This window comes from Gambusia affinis, linkage group LG03 (genome assembly GCF_019740435.1).
Source record: "Gambusia affinis linkage group LG03, SWU_Gaff_1.0, whole genome shotgun sequence".
In the NCBI taxonomy this organism is placed as follows: domain Eukaryota; kingdom Metazoa; phylum Chordata; class Actinopteri; order Cyprinodontiformes; family Poeciliidae; genus Gambusia; species Gambusia affinis.
The window spans coordinates 2432187-2450436 of NC_057870.1; the positions used below are offsets into that span (position 1 = coordinate 2432187).

Here is an 18250-nt window from a genome sequence, read left to right on the forward strand (position 1 = left end):
TACAACATCAGTTTCGACAACTCCAGGCTCATGTGGAGGAATTGAAAGAGGAACGATAGCATAATGGTGACAACCTGGAGGAGGATCCTCAAACTTCTGATGATGAAGGAGATGATGATGGACAAAGTCAGATGTCCTACCAGCTGTACAGAGGGAGCCAAACCTGCTTCCACTGACTTCTGATGATGACGTTGAGCACTTCTTAATGACTTTGGAAAGGATGACTAAGGTATGTCATTGGCCTAAAGAAGAGTGAGCAGTCCAACTGGTTCCACTACTCACTGGGAAAGCAAGTAGTGCTTATATGCTGATGGACATTGCACATTCTCACATTTATGACGAGGTGAAAGATGCCATATTGACCAGATATGAGATAACTGCCGACACCTATAGAAGGAGGTTTCGATCCCTGGACGTTCATCAGGGTGAGACACCAAAATAACTTTATGTTCAACTCAAGGACATGTTCTACCAGTGGGTCAAACCAGAGAAGTCAACAGTGAAGGACATTTCAGACCTGAAGATCATGGAACAGTTCCTCAAGATGGTGAATCCAGACTTGGAGGTGTGGATCAGAGAACGAGCCCCAAAGTCTGCAGACGAGGCCGCAAGTTTGGCAGAAGTCTTCTTGTCAGCAAGGACGGGAGCCAGAAGAACCAACTTTGGGCGTAACAACTTCCCTACAGGACGAAGTAAGTCTGATGGGCGTGAAAGGGGCAGTCCTATAGGTCAGACTAGGAGTTATTCAGCTACTAAGTCATTTTCTGTGGCTAAACCCAATCCTGCTAAGAATTACTCCTCCTCAAAGCAAGATGTAAGGTGTTTTCAGTGCAACAGGACAGGTCGTACACAGTACACATGTCCTGCCACTACACGGAGTAAGCCCTCCCTTCGATGTTCAGTTCCCAGACCATCTTCCCCATCCTCCACCCATGAACTTGTTCATACAGTCCCTGTGCTAGTAAATAGTCAATGTGAAACAGCTTTATTAGACACAGGAAGTTTCAAATCTGTAGTTCTTTCTAGCTTGGTGCCAAGAGAGCTTTGGAATGATACTAAGACAAAAATAAGTTGCATCCATGGTGACAAAATGGAGTATCCTGTAGCAGAGATTTATTTAACTATAGGAGGTCAAACATTTGTATTACCTGTAGCATTAGCACCAAGGCTGCACTATGCTGTCACTTTGGGCTTGGATGTTCCCACATTGACTGATTTAGTGTCAAACACAGAAGCTGAACAGTTGACTCTCTAAAAGCCATGAGGACACAGAGATCAGGACCCAGAACACTGTACTCTTGCAGAAAAATGTTCCCATAAGTACAAGAATGACAAGACAGGTGTGTGATGAACAAAAGCAGCAGAACTTTTTTCTCCAATCTGTAGCTTGGTCACTACTAGAGCGCAGAACCCAAAGTGACAACTATTTTTTTTTAAACGATGCACAACTGAGTTTGCTCATGCACAAAACAATGTTGAATGCAACTTACATTTGACTTCGAATGTTTTCTATTTTAGCTGGACAATATTTGATATATACAATGTTGTGAGATCTATTTGACTTTCTGCATAATTTAGGCTGCTGAGAGTTTTACTGTTTTCAATCTGTTAAATATTGCATCACTGATACATTTTTTTAGTTGTGCTTTTGACTGAATAGTTGATGCACTTTCCTTGCAAAGTTTTGTATGCGTTTGTGTAAATTAAAGTGATTTTTATGGTTCCTTTCCACCAGATCTACGTGATTGGTGTTGGTGATCAACACCAATCGGCATTTAGGGCTGATTCAGTAGCATAAATCCTGACCGGAGCATCCCTTCTCTAAAAAGAAAGAAACGGCAGCATCAACCCAGTAACCACAGTACATCAGCCTCTACTTTTAAGCCTGTTCTGATCTCGATGCCAAAACCCAAATGATAGTAAATTGCCTGTTATTCCAGCAAATAGGTCTGTTTTAAATGAAGAGCTACAGAGAGAAAAAATAAAGAATTTATTGCTGAATGTCCCCCAAAAAACTGATGGTTGTGTGAGGTCCTAGTGGCAGCAAGGTGTTTCTTCCACCTTGTGATCTATCTGATCTATGCCATTACCATGAAAAATCTCATTCATCAGATATTCTCTTTGCCACTGTGACTACGCTGCCACCTGCTGATGGTAAAAAAACTAATGACAAATTCAATCAACTTTAATGTGAGCACTTTCAAAATTAGGTGAAACAGCAGCTCTATGATGCTAGTCAAACCCTGGCATGTCCATAAACTCACAGATATTTTTTATTTTTAAGTCTTTTGAGAAGCACCCAACAAATTAATTGGATCTAGAGGATCAAAAAGCTCTTTGAAGGGAAGCAACACCAGTGATCCAATGCATCTTCTTGGACAGGAACAGCTTTTGTACATAGTTTCTATGGTGACCATCTGCTGTACTGGCTTATAGGTGGCAGTAGTCTCTATCATTTTATTACAATATCAATCTTTAGCTAGGAGATATACCACAGATTTATATCAGCCAGCACAAATGGAGCCTGATAGTCCATACTGCTAATAGGTTGTTGCTATGGACAAAATGAACAGTATGCTCAAGTGTACATGCTATACACAATTCATTCATCCAGTCACTCAGTTTTCATCCATTGTTTTAAGTCCTAGTCCTTCCTGTTTAACATGACCAAATCAGTTGTGGGCTCCATCTTAAACAGATGAGCAGTTCATTCGCAGCTCCAACAAAGAATGAGACAAAAATACATAACACACTAAGTTTATCATCATCATCGATCTAAATTGGTGTTAATAGTATATAGAAGGAAGATTTCATCACAGGGGAAAACATGTGCTGTAAGTACAAGAATGACAAGACAGGTGTGTGATGGACAAAAGGTTTGGTACCAACATCATGTAGACAACAGGGAAAAGTAAAGATTTAGACTCAACTTTTCTACTGCTCTTTTTGAATTTGGCAAAATGAGTTCTCTGTCATATGTGTCCAGTGGTATTATTTGAAGACTACTACGGAAAGTGGTCATAATCTTGGGTTAAAAAAATCAATCATCATTAAACCTCAACAAAAGTAAGCAGAAATAGATTAAGAATACTTTTACTAAAGGAAGACGCTCAGTTAGGCTCATTTTTGTCCCTACTAAATAAACACTGATACTTTGAATGTTTCAACCAAATTAATTAAAAAAAAAACATAATTTGATCTGGTAGTCTATGCTCTACTGGCAGCGTGGTGATTTGTGTAAATGTAACATGTAAAAACAAGATAGTCGGTACAATCCTGCTTCCCAGTGTGACCCAAAACAGGGCAGTGCCATGTTACTAATGCAGCTGCACATCCCAGATTACTGGATTCTAATGAGGTCGTTACAATGACAAAACTTATTTACAGGTATGTGATGTAGGGTAGACAATGAAGATGGACCATTCACCATTTGGGTGAATAAAGGTCAAAAAAACAGGTCTTAGTTGTGTGACATCAGCGCTCTACTCAATCAATCACTCTTTCCCACTTGCAAGATGGATGAGAGGAAGCAGTGCCACAGATAGATCATTGTTTTCACTCTGCAGCAGCAGCAGGACATAATGAATCCCATGCTTGCTGAGAGGTCAAAGTAGAGAGGGCTTCTTTACCCCTTGGGCACCACTTTATCCCTCCACCCCCTCCAATAAAGACGTGCATGCATGACAGTAAGGAGTTTCAGTTTGCTTCAGACAGTCTTGGAGGAACAGATGGGGTTATAACAAAGTGAAGAGGGGAGATGTTACCGCCAGTAACGTGACCACCTGGCTGTGATGTTGTGATAAGACCAATGTTAGATCAGCTGGTTGTTGTCGAAGCTCAACACGTGCTAAAAAATAATAATAAAGGACTTAGGAGCTTTATATCAAATGAGACATTTCTTTTTGTGTTTGAATAGTAAAAAGCCATTTTCTTGAGTTTAATGATTGTTAAAACAATAGTTTCTTTGCAAACCTGATACTTGATGATAGGACAAAGAAATCAAAAACTCTAGAAATCCAAAGGAAGCTAAAAGCACATTTAATAGACAAAAAAAATTAAAGGGTCCATTTCTGTTAATCCCAACAGGAATGGACTTAACCAGGTGATATGAAGACAAATGATATGTTTTGACAAGGTGAAAAATTAAACAGTGTGGGATCGTCTATGTGCCACTTTCTCTATATTCTGGTTCTATTTAGTGTCACTTTCCACCTTTTCCAGCAGCCTAACAGACTTGGTCATTTTGGATGGAATAAATGCTTATAGATTTTAAGAAAAAGTAAATGTCTAAACCATGTTTAAAGAGCCAAGGACGTCAGAGTGCATTTTGTATCCTTTTTGCTCATCTAATATTGAGAATTTATTTGTCTGTTGATGACAAACCAAATAAGAAATATTACAACACTAGCAATAATGTTAATATTTAAACTTGACTTTGATGAATTTGCAAGCAGTAGTTATAAAAAAAAATCTCCATATATGCCTATTCTGTAGAAAGACTAGATCGTAGAAAGAGGATACTTGAAGTATTGAGTGAGCCAAAAATTAGAAATGTCAGTTCTTCCTGATACGATTAGGCAAAATTGTAAAAAGTGATAAGAAATATGTTTAAAATTACTTTCAAACTTGTGATTGTGACTTTGTAGTAATATAGAAATACTAATACATCACTGTTGACACAACATCCACCACCTAATTATAAGGCCAAGACAACTAACAACGCTGGACTAAAAGTTCCAACATTTCAGAATGAATAGTCCATCAAAACTCAACAACACTATCGATAAAGTTATTCCATCCATGTGTATTTAGCTCTTAGCTGAAGTAATACTTCCCGCCCAAGAAGAATATTGTATACATGTAATGTAGAATTCTAATAAAATGAAATGTGCATTTCAGAAATCTACATTCCTGACTTCTTGTTTACAGTAAAAATGATCCTGTGGATAAAAAAGGAAATATTCAAGAGGCCAAAAAAGTAATTACAGAATTGCAACCAAGCTTAGTCTTAATCTTTGTCGTACGTTTGTCATATTTTTATGTTTATTTTATATATATGTCTACATCTAATACATGAGAATACAACTTTGTTTATTCAGTCAGTATTTAATGCAGCTGACAAAAAATATATAAAATATAATGTCCTTCTTTTTCAAATTTAGCAAATTATAAATAATTAACCTAGAAATATAGAACTGATTTGTGCTCTTTCAGTACACACACTATATATATATATATATATATATATATATATATATATATATATATATATATATATATATATATATATATATATATATATATATATATATATATATATATATATATATATATATATACCAATATATATATATATATATATATATATATATATATATATATATATGAATATATATATATATATGTATATATATATATATCTGATATATATATATATATATATATATATATATATATATATATATCATATATATATATCTCTCTCTCATGTTTCTGAAGGCTGATCAGCAGTCTGCCGTTAGGCCAAGATCAACTAGGAGCCTCTCGGCACACACTGGGGTGGATGTTGGATTTGACAGATTGTGATGGAACTTAAGGGCTGACTTAACAGGCAGTTGCGCCGTCATACGGTGACCTCGACATCTGACCCTTGACCTTGTTGTGTAACAAGGCACAGCACAGCAGATCCACATGTCAGTGCTGTCATACTCGGTGTTTCTGGCTGACAAAAGCATGCAGCCACGTGGTGGTGGCCTCTTAATGCCAGTCAAATTCACACAACGCCTCTACTAAATCTGCATTTCTCAAAATAATCTCTAGCGGACAACTTTATATAAAATACTATAACACTTTTCACTAAAGCTTGAATTTAAGCAGTTTTCAACAATAACAGCCTCTGAGGAATAATGTTTATCCTCATTACAACATTAGGAAACGTAAGTTTTCTAAAACAACCTAAAGTTAACCAATGCATTTTTTTAAATACAAAGTTATGTTTAGAGAACTTTCTTCAGCTCATTCAAGGGAAATAGCAAAATCTTTTAAACAAGATCTTCCCAGAAAAACTTTCTGTATTCATGAAACCAATCTGTTTTTATGAAACTTATTGGTTTTCATGAGTTATGAAAACCAATCCGTCGGGTCAAGCTAAAGCTCTTGCTAGTAACAATTCCACTAACAACTCCGTTTTCAGGAATTCCGGAGACGAACGTAGCTCCTCTACAACGACTCTGTAGCACACACTCTTTGTGTACACACACACTCTCTGTGTACACACACATCAATGAAAATTGCAAAAGAAACAGCTAGGAGTAGTGCAAATATTGATCACATAGTTTCTCAGTAGAGCATCTCACAGTTGGATGTTCATAGTTTTGGACATTAATGATCTCAGTCCCACTTTTTTATCAGATCTATCCACTTTAATGATCTGAGCGATTCAGACCCCTCAGGTCTTCCAAAATACCTATTTTGATACAACCCAAAGGAAGAACAATAACCAGCAGTGAGGAATCATTTTCTTAATATGACTCTCATCTTCCTACAGACATGTGGACATTATTAATGTTCAAAAAGTAAATGCTCTATCATTTTGGTTGTACTGTCTAATACTGCAAATATAGACCACTAGTGCCACCAAAAAACTTCAATAATTATTCATTTCTAGTTTCACCTTATCTTAAGTTAATCTGCCTTAATCTTTATTTATTTTTTGTTTTAAATTATTTATTTAAACATAATGTAGATTATTTTTTTACCTCAGTTTTTATGTAACATTTCTATTTTCTATTATCATATGTATTCTGATTTTAGTCCAACACAAAGTATATTAGAATCTGTGCTTCTTATAATTTTGCTACCTTCCATGTCCTCTGCTTATGTTTCCTCAGTTCTTCACACAACATCATCTCTGTTAACTAGACATTTTAGCACATTGTTGTCATGCTCATCATTGCTTCATCTCTTGATCTTATGTAAAGCACACTCCGTTACTGTCATGTATAGAGCCTGCTCTAAATAAAGAGACTGATTATCTAATTGATACATTGATTAGACAAAACTGATGGTGACAATACAGCGAAGTAGATTTGTCAATAGAGTTTTGTGGTGGATGGTTTTTTTTTTTCATTTTTATTAGGGAAGGTAAGAGAACCTCCTTTTAAGAAAGGAGGTCCTATTCATATCAACAACTGGATAGCCTCCCACTTTTAGATTATTATTTCAAATTGTTGCAGCAAAAAAGTACATGATGGTAGATAAACCTAAATTGGTTACCCTCTTCAAGACGTCAAACAAACGATGACTTTTATTGTGTTGGTTCCATGCATCTAATCAACATTAACAGTTGATCCTGATGCGTGACTAGACTCTGGGTCACGCTGTGGTCATGGAGGGGGGGTGGAGGTGGAGTAGGGACTCTATCACCACCACTTGACATGCTCAAAGGAGCAACTTCTCTTTCATCATACCAGGGGTCAGAGTTTTATTGCCTCACAGAGCCAGCCAGCATATAGCACTGAGCAAACTCAGGCCTACAACAACCATCTGATTAGAATTAGCTCCAACCAGACAAAAGACCGTCCCTATCAGCTGGATGTGACCGGCAGCCAATAGACACTGTCCCTGGACAATCTAGATACAGTCATACCACCCTGATATTAACCCGATATTTGAGAAAAATGAAATATCCCAAGACATTAACAAGCTTGAAAACAAGAAGTTATTTTTAAATTTTATTTTATTATCTTTGTTTCTTACATTAAGCCACATAGTACTGGTCTGGTTTTGAACTGGTGATCAAAGGACAGGAGAAAATTAAAAATTTTAGTTTAACAAAATTAGTTAAAAACACTGAAAATTTTTTCAAATTTTAAAGTTAATTATTGAGTTGAACTACCTTTCCATTTTTATTCCAGTAATGAGTCTAAACTTTATCAATAAAAGAAGGATGCAAAAATATTTTTAAATTTGTTCAAGTCAAAGACCTGATCATTTCCAGCTTCATCAACTAATCTGTGGCTAGTCCTTTCAAAACTCAACAGTACAAAACTTTTTCCAATTTGTTAAAACATTGATGGGCTAAAAGTTCACATAAATATAAATAATATTTTTTTTAGATTAGAACTGTTTAAAATCTTTTTTTGTCTTTATTATTAATTTAATGCTAAAAGTCAGTATCGGCATCGGTAGAAAAACTTTAGATCGGACATCAGTAACAAAAGTGTGATCTACGGATCTGTAATAATCAGACTGCTTACAGTTACTGTGGAAAAGAAATGAATTGATTGTTTCAATGGTGCACTCTGACTCAGACATGGAGGATGTTGTAGACATCCTCCACAACTTAGTAACTTTGTTGATATATTTACTGATTTTTTTTCCAACAACAAAAAAAGTTGTCAGCCACAATCAGAATCAGCAAGTCAGGTTTTATAAAGATCCCTGATTGGCCAGAAAACTGCAAATGGTGCATTCCTAAATATTGTGCAGAAATAATATATTCTTTGTTTAGATGTTGTTTGTGTTAATAATAATTGTTAAAAAACAAAAATGTGCAAAAACTGTCCTTTCACATCCTGGAAAAGTCTATGTATGTTTGTGTTTAGGTTCCATGTGTCCTTTCTGTTATAAAACGACTGAACTGCATGATGCTGAGCCTTATCTGCACATCCTGCTACAACCAGGTACTGACAGCAGCTTGCAGCCTTCTGAATACTGAAGAATTTTTAGTTGTGTACAAAATGCAGATCAATGCTGGCTGTTCTTCAATCAACTGAGTTTTAGTTGGAACCAAGCTGGTTTCATTCTTTACAGGAGCTGATTTTTTATAACCCCCACCAATAACTGTACCCATCAGAGCTCCAGCCTCACAGGAAGGCCCTCGCTACACTACATACCAACTTCAGTGCTTTACAGCTGCCTATAAAGTCATCCTCCAACCACACTCAAACTGAAGACATTTACTGCCTCTGGGATGGCAGCGTGATGAATATCACAAAAGCCTGACAAAAGCCCAACTCCCAGATCAAGAATCATTGCGTCATGATACTCCAGCCCCTTCCATACACCATCACACAGGACAGACATAGGGCTATGGTGCCTGGGCTTCCGTTAGCATCTGTTGGAGTCCTTCTACCTCTGCTAGCAGCGAGCAGGCAAAGTGCTCCAGCCCTGCAGCTCATGGATCAAGTGGAGGCTGTAAATACTTTGCTGGGTTATGTTGAGGTCAGCCGAGCGCAGCAGCAATAATGCTTCAGGAGCATCATCCCACTGGCCCTGCTCCTCGTTTAAATAGCACTTACCTGCCACTCCCTCCCCCTGCATCTCACATGGTATACCTCCTCTCACACACACACACACACACACATATATATATAAAACATTTAGACTTGCATTATAAATGAAGAAATTATTTTATACAAGTTATTTTCAGTTCAGTTCCACTGCAAAATGATCAGTTCTCTGATTTTACTTTTTATAGGTATATGTATAGTAAAATGAACATTGTTCTTTTATTCTATGAACTACTGGAAACATGTCTCTGAAATTCCAAGCAAAAAACGTAATATCGTTTTGCAGAAAATGAGAAATGGTCAAAATCACAAGAATATGCTGTAGCAGACCTCAAACAATGCAAAGCAAACAAGTTCATACTCATTTAGAAACAGCAATATTGATGTCTTAACTCAGGAAGAGTTTAGAAATTAATACTTGGTGGAATAATCATGAGGTTTTCAATGGGGTTCAGTGCAGTGGTCTCAAACTTTTGTGTATATATATATATATATATATATATATATATATATATATATGTTATGTTATGTTGATATGAATAGGACCTCCTATTTTAAAATGGAGGTTCTCTGCCTTTCCCAATAAAAAAACATCCACCACAAAACTGTATTGACAAATCTACTTCGCTGTATGGAATCAGTTTGTATTTGACCTTGTGTGCGTGTGCGTGTGTGTGTGTGTATGTGTATATACGGTATATATATATATATATATATACATATATATATATATATATATATATACCGTATATACACACACACACACACACATCATTAATGAATGAGAGTTGGCTAAGATTTCAAACTTAGGGTGTTAGTAACCTGCATGGACCTCAGTACTGAGCTGCGTTCCAGTGCTGCCGTGGCGATGCATCACCATTTGACCTCCATCAGCCTGACCTCACACATGTTGCCAAGAAATAAGAGCCAAAGCATCAAGGACTTTCAGCCTTTAAAGCTCTGGGGCAAATGAGACATCCTGCCACATAAATGCTTTGTTTAAAGTTTAAATAGCAAGGGCCATACATCAACATTTTGACAACATTTTTGGGCTTGCATCCATATTTATGAAAAAGAGTGGAAATGTGTATAAAAAAATGTGAAAGGAAAAAAAGACAGTCAAATTTGCAAGAGAGTTGCCGTTAAATCTAGAATGCTGAATCACGGCATGTATAACATAACAACATCTCAACCAAGTTTATAAATTTAGGATGTATATGGTGAATTAGAGGGAACCAAGAGTACTTTTGTATGAATGTGACTAGGGTGTACCGACAAGTCAACCAGCCAATAAATTAGCTGCGATTTTCTTAATTGTGAGACCAGTGATCGGCTGACATACGTGAAAATTTTTTTCAATTGATCTCATCTACCTCAGCAAAACCTGACAATCAGTCACTGTCCTCTTTTTCTCTGCTGTAAGAGAAGTTTAACTGACAGACCCACACGTTCAGAGTTAAAAATAGTCACCCCACTGTTACCAACTCTCTTGCTATATTTAGCAACATTTCTGACAAAAAAATAAATCAATCAATATTGACAGCTCAAGCTTTTTAAAGCTTAGAAATCTGCAAACAGCCAGGAAACTGCAATCAGTGCCCCCCTAATTGCAACATTTTGGAGACTTAAATAACCAGCACTGTAGGGAGAGATAAAAGCACCTTGTGGTACAGTTTGCCTTTAATTTACCATACAGGGAATGAATACTTGTGCTAAAAACTGCAGTTCAAAACTCCTGGCAGAATTATGTTAGATACTGAATGTTACGCTCCTGTTCTAAACATCACAGATTTATAAAGGCAACATGTATAGTGATATGTCCAAGCACCATTTTGTACACTACAAAAAATATGTAGCATACAACTTTTTTGTACACTACAAGTTTCAGAAGTTTATCCCAGTGCAAACTTTACACTCTTCTATACATGAATGACCTGGTCGGGTCTGCTATCGCCTCAGAAACTGAATTTTGTTCTAGTAGGAACACTGTCACCACCATTCTACTGCTGATTACTGCACACTGCATTCTTTTTGAAACCTCTAAACTGTGCAATGTAAAACATGTCTGGTCTTTCTTAAAAATAATGTCAGGATTGATAGCAGCATATCTGTATAAAAATTTATAGTAAACGATAAACAACTCTAAAAAACAACTTCCATCTCTGTCTAATTTTCTTTGAATTCAAAGTATAATTTTTGGGCCTGGAACTTTAACAAGTCAATTTAAATTGATCACATTTTAAGGCGCTAAAAATTTTTATACGCTTGTTTTTTTGCATACAAGAGTTTTTTTATTATTTGGTTCTTTTGTTGTTTTTTTTGTTTTGTTTTGTTTTGGGTTTTTTTTACATACAAACATTCAGGCAGAATCTTTTTATGTGTCATCATGGCAAAGCTGCTGTTGCAATATCTGCTTCTAAGCTGATGGGAGACTTACTTTGTGCCAGTTGTATTTATCTTAGGCTAAAATAGCATCTCAGTGCTAAAGCTGGTGCAACAAGAGTACACTGTGGACAAGATCGGCGTCCACAGTCCACATTTCTGAAAAAAAAACTTTTTTTCAAATAAGTTCCATGGATGATCAGGGCTTCCTGCAACACTGGAAAGCCGAACAGCTAATAGCAATTTGCATTAATCTGATGGTTGAAGAACATGAAGCAAAGATTAAAAACTATAAATATATTTGTTGTTGACTTCAATTTACTTCCCACCACTAATAATTTTATAAATGGGAACAGTGGGACCATGAGCTCTAGAGCAATTTGTAAATAAATCTAAGGTTGGGTCGTATCAATTTCTGGTTCATCATTAAGATCTTCCCAGAATATTCTCTAAATTATTTGTCCACCTAGACAGGCTGGTGATATTGAAGTATTACTCTGTGTACTTCTTTATTTAAGTCACCTAATACTTGGGATAATTATTTTTTAATAGACCATTTAAAATACACTGCACTGCTTGTAGAGTTGTAGCAGTCGTGCCAACACCTGCCTATAGGAGGCTTTAGATTAGAAGGATAAGAAAAGAGGAAGATTGTAAAAGAAAACTAACATTTGTAAAGCAGAATGTCAGGCCACTGTTAAAAGAACATCCATTCTATTTTCCCATGTAAACAGATTTGCCCAGATTTAAGCTTTTGGGCTCCAATAAAGATGTTAATGTCTGTCTTTAGTTTTTTGTTCAGTGGGAAGAAGGTTCCAGAGTTTGAGAGCCTTAATTGAGAAACAAGACTGTCCAAAGGACGTTTAGAATTTGTGTGTGTTCCAAGCATTTCCTAAATAGCCTGGTTCTGAGCGTGGTTAAAGAAATATCTGAACCTCTGCCATTGTGCCTGTTTTTTTTTTTTTGTTTGTTTTTTTTTCTGCAGAGTTTCAGGTTTTGTTCAGGCTCTTCTCTAGAACTTGCTCCACAGCACACCGCTCTTGTTGGATTCATGTCAAACTAATCACTCCTCTGATTCCTCCGAGATGTCAAGCTGCAATACTACAAGCCTTTTGGTGACAGAAACCCAGAGACAAGGAACGCAACATGATGGATTATATCTGCCCCCTCACCTTTTACTACCCCCTACTCTCCCACCACCACCACCATCAGCTGCAAAAGAAACCCACTCCCATTCTACTGTACCGGTCATCATTCAATCATCACAGCGGGGGTGGGGGGGCAGGGAGAAGGAAAGAGTGGGGGTCACATCCTGTCCCTGTTCCACTTGCTTACCCTTCCCGAGGGACAGGACAGCCCCTCACCGGCTCCATGGAGCCACAGCAGAGGCTGACAAAGCACTTTCTTTCAGCCTACGCTCCCTGCTCATGCCGGGCCGCCCAAACCCCCAGGATCATCTCCACATAATCACCAAACCTGTCGTCCTGCTTTACTCCTCCACTGCCTTCAGTCACACCAAACCTGCACACTTCAGGGCAGCTCGTGTGTTGTGTTTGAAGGGATCAATAGAAATTAGGTCTGTTTCCTAAATGTGGTTATGCGGAGCCTCTGAGTGGAGCCGGAGTTGCCCCAAGCCCTAAGCTGCTTTTGTTTCTTCTGAACAATAGTGGATGATGGTAAATAGGCCTGAGGAGTGGACATTGCTATTCAGCAGACAGGAATGGCTTTTCCAGCTGGACCTCAACATCTGGAGGCATCTGTGTCCTGGGGTGGCAGCGATAAAAATGGGAATGGTTTCCAAGGTGACATCTTCAGTGCCTCGCTACATTTAGAGTTGGAAAACTACAAATCTTTTACACAGTTTGATAAGAGAGAAAGAAAAGCAGATCTGCAGGGAGAGAATTTTCTCCTTCCATCAAATTTTAGGATTTTTAGTCACCTTAAATGTATTTAGGAAAGAAACAAAATCAGCAATTGTCTACAGATGCACAGCAACTATTAAAAAAATAAGTACTTTTGGAATATTTCTCTAAAGTTCTCCTGGTTTGTTTTTTGTTAACATTCATACTGAGCATAAATGATCATGTAGACACCCTCACTGTGTGAAGGAGTGACAGGGTTGAGTTAGTAATAATCTAAACAAATTCTGTTTTCACTAAATAGAACTACATTAGCTTGAGTCAAATAAATCTCTCTTCCAATTATAATACACAACATTATGTATTATAATGCTGAGAAATGTAAACATTGACAAGAAATGGATAAGAAGCACATTTGATATAAAAAATAGGTTTATAACAAATAACTAAGCAAAAATATTCTATTTTTGCAACAAGTCTGCAAAAAGATTTCCTTCAGTTGAAACGGATTTGTTTACAGTTTAGTTACTAAGAAAACTGGAGAAAAAGAAAGATGCTTTTCTTCTACTGGTCAAAAAAATAAAACATATTTAATTAATCAGGTTTCCCACAAATTTTCCATTTCAAAAAGTCAATACTTTTTCAGACTCAAATTTGATGGAATTCTTTTCCCCGCGGGTTTTATTATCATTTCTGATAACTCTGCACGACATTTTAATTTCTCTACATGGTCCATGTTAGAAAACAGAATGCTGAATTCAGCACCTGCTGTTGTTGAACAGGAAAGGGCAATTTCAATAGTTTTGTGGCCCAACTAGCACCAGCTCTGTAGATCAAAATCTATAATGCTCTGGCTTTTTAAACCTGGGCTGGTCATCGTACATGTAACATTGATTACTTAAAGCTAATTTTGTGACATATCTACACACTCATTCTTATGTATACATAAAAAAACATCTGTGGAAACTGTTTGTTTGTTGAAGCACACTTCAGTTTGAGGGATCACAAACTGAAGTGATACAAGAGTCTGAAATACCAGTGAAATGAGTGGACGTTTACCTGTGACCTGTGTCATTTAAATGAAAACAAAATGTTCAACCAGCGTCCAAACTTCGGTTCTGATGTTAATTTTACATGAATCACAAACTATTGTAAAAAGCTCTTTTTAAACAGAAAGTTTAATTTCCTTTAATTCTGGGCAAATTCAGTTTGGAAACGCAGGCATAATTCCAGAGTTTTCCAGACCTCAAAAATTGTTTAATAAAACTCAATATCTTTCAAGAATGCCCAGGAAGAAGATTGTCATGTAAAGAAAAACTAATTATGCAAGAGATTGCTAAAAGTAACAGAGAAAATGTAATATTCCAACAACTATTAAAACGTTTAAATGTGGGCAATTTAATTTAATTTAAAATTATTATTGTTTGTTTTTTGTTGTTTGTTTGTTTGTTTGTTTGTTTGTTTGTTTGTTTGTTTGTTTGTTTTACAATATCCACAACGAACCTTTAGTGTCACCAGGGCACCATTACTTAGGAGGAGCCGGGTTTGGGGGACTTTTAATCTTGGATGTGACGATAAATTTTGTTCCCTGCATGGGGGTTCGAAATGGGACTGGAGTCTGCTGCAAAGTGCTGTGAGGCTCAGTTTGGGTCCGGAATAGGCCGATATCACCGAACAATATCCTATGAAGAAGCAATCAATCTTCCAGGCGGTTGGAGAAGGAGATTTTTGTATTCAGATTTTTGTTGGGGTTTTTTCCCACGCTAACTGTAAACCAGGGCCATGTGAGGAGCTGCAGGCAGGAGAACCCCGGTAGAACTCGTTCCTCCATGTCAACCCGTTCTCGTTCTGTTCGGGTTTGGGAGACTTGCAGGCTAATGGCTGCAGGGCCTTCTCCAAGTTCAAAAGTTCACCTTTTACGATCTCCTCGGGCCTGACTGACCACCTCCAAATAAAAACATTCCGACCTCTGTTCCCAGCAGCGCCAGCATTCACACACACACACACATCCAAACAACTAAAAAAGCAAGTAAACACACACACACTTTGGAATAATAAACCTAATTCATTCGTTCCCTCTTGAGTAACAAACCAAATTTTGCTTATAATTTTACTCTTTGGTCAGAAAGAGTAAGTTTATGCACCTAAATTTCATCCCACCCGCTAAACTACTTCTAGGAATGCAGGTTATTATTTAATTCATTCGTCTCCCTCAGCAACAGTTTGCAGTCGTTTCCAGCAGCAACAGCACTGACTCAGAGGCTCATCAAACATGCAGCCATGTGTTTTGGATGGAGGCGCGGTGCTAGCCTACCGTTCACCGACTTGGCGTTGTTTCTCTCCGGGTAGTCGAACCCATTCGTCCTTTTCTCTATCTCCATCCTCCAGCACGGGCTGATCCGGAGTCAGCCCAGCGTTGCCCCTCACCGCCACACAGCAGGCGGGATGATGGCGGGGTTGAGGGGTGACAGTACCGTTGATGTTGCTATGAAGTGAAACAAGCCGTCCTCAGCTTTGCTGTGTCACCGCTCGGACCGCGGTCCCATGCCTTTCAGCAAACTGTTTCCAGTCAGCAGGGAATTACTGGATACACACACACACAAACACACACGCACTCACACCCAGGAATGGTGCGTTTGAGGTCTGAAAGAAGGGCGGAGTTCAGTAACCTGGGAACTTAAGTAGCTTTTGCCGAATAAAAACTTGGTTTATTGTTAGAATAAATATCACGCGTGCAATGCGAACAAATAATTCCTTTAAGTTTGCTATGATCAAACTACTTATCAAAATACCGGGTTTTAACTCAGAAAACCAAAATGTAAATTAAAATATACATAATTGGAGTTGACCTTTCCTTCTCAGTTCACTAGAAAAGAAGTAAACTGAGCAAAGTTAACGCAGGTGAATTTAAGCATTTTTTTCCTCAACCTTCTGCATTTGAACTGGAACACAAATGTAAAACCTGTTCTGTGCCAAATCAGTTTAAACTAGCCGAGTTGTTTGGAGACGTTCGGGTTTTTGGGGGGCCTATTATAGTTTCTTTTGCTTAACTGGAAAGCAACACCAGCGCACGCGACAGCTAGCTGCCTTCGCCCTGACGGAATTATGGGAAGTGAAGTTTAGTGTCCTCGTTGGCCACCGAAATCCCAGTTGTTAACTTGAAGATAATGGACTACAACTAACGAACGCATTTTGTTTGTCTTAACTTTTGTGTATCAAATTCGTGTCAAAGTTTTTTATAGAAAGATTGTTTTAGACCATGTGCAACGTCCTTTGCTGGATGCTTCTCTATGTCTGACTATACTTAAATCACACTTATGCTGACATATATAGGCTACTGACGAAACCAAACTTTTATGTACCTTTAGAAAATATGACAGAAAATTGGACAGTGGTCAGTACATCTAACCATCTTTTCAAAATTAATGTAACTAATTTATTTATTTTTTAAGCTGATAAGAATTTCTGCTCTCCCCATTAGTATTCATGACTTCCTATTCCCCTGGAGAATAAATATGACACAGATACATCTTCCTCAGTCACTGGCCACTAGGCTGGACAAGGACAAATATTTATCTTTGCCACCACACACAGGGAAACAATCTTCATTGATCTCCATTGTAGGGCTCTTCAGCAAAGAGGGCCCTCCATGACAACCGTTGCTGCGTCTATACCAAGTTGATCAGGAAATCACCTCTTCTTTTCTACCATCACAAATATGTAAAAAGTTTTTCACCTACCAAGTCAGAAGTCACCTGATTACTTCAACTATTCTCCCTCTGACAGACTATGAAGATCTGCTATTCATCAACTCTTAAACATGAAAAAAAACTGGATCCTGTAAATCATAGTTCTGTGATTTATGATTAATTGTAGTGATTGAGAACATCATTGCAAATAAACTAAAAATGGGTGATGAACGTTGGTCAAATATATGGCCAAATCAAAAGTAGATCACCAGACACAGATCATCCCCCAGACAAAACTCGGGACTCTGAATCGTATTGTGAGGCAATATTGTCATCTTAGGTTTGTAGAGATTCTTCTCTGAAGGACTCACATCAACATTTCAATTAGGTTGAGATCTGGTGTTGACTGACTCTTTTTCAGCCAGGTTTGCTGTTTGGGATCATTGTACTGTTGGTGACCTTATTTTGGCCAAGATGCAGCTGTCAGACAGATGGCCTCCCATTTGACTCAAGAATACTTCAGGTACCCAGAGGAGTTCATGGTCAACTGAAGAACTGCTTGACTTCACAAGTGGCTGCAAAACAATTCCAAACCATTGGAATTGTTTTGCATCATCCTGCTCGACAGCCAGTGTCTGTGCAGTTATGCTTTGTGAAGTTTACTCCCAACATAATTTTCTACATTATTGAATCCATTGTATCTGAACAGCAGCAGATGGCTGCTTCCATTTACTTTTAAATCCCTTGAAAGTGGTTAGAGTTTACTTCCATCCTTCATGCTCCATGAAACATATTCTCTCGCATATTCTTAGACTTAGAGCAAATTTTTTTCAAATTCTGTCAGTCAAATTTATTTATAAAGGACCTTAAAATAATGAGCTTGATCAAAGGGCTGAACAGCAAGCAAAGTAAAATATTGCAAATAGCAGAAATTAAAAATGATTAAACTTAAAAACCAACACAGAAATACAAAAAAAAGACTGAAAATCAGGATGGATCCTGCCTAATTTGTAGAGGGAAACCATTC

The 18250-nt window shown here is 37.5% G+C and overlaps 1 protein-coding gene across 2 annotated transcripts in view; it reads right to left on the minus strand.

Moving 5' to 3' along the window:
- Positions 1-16169, minus strand: part of nr6a1a (nuclear receptor subfamily 6, group A, member 1a) — a 121523-nt gene extending 105354 nt beyond the window's left edge. For both annotated transcript variants that reach the window (XM_044110642.1, XM_044110641.1), the window contains exon 1: positions 15849-16169. In XM_044110642.1, the coding sequence (XP_043966577.1) occupies positions 15849-15915 (67 nt within the window). In that variant the 5' untranslated portion in view covers positions 15916-16169. The remainder of the gene's footprint in view (positions 1-15848) is intronic.
- Between the last annotated feature and the right edge of the window lie 2081 nt (positions 16170-18250).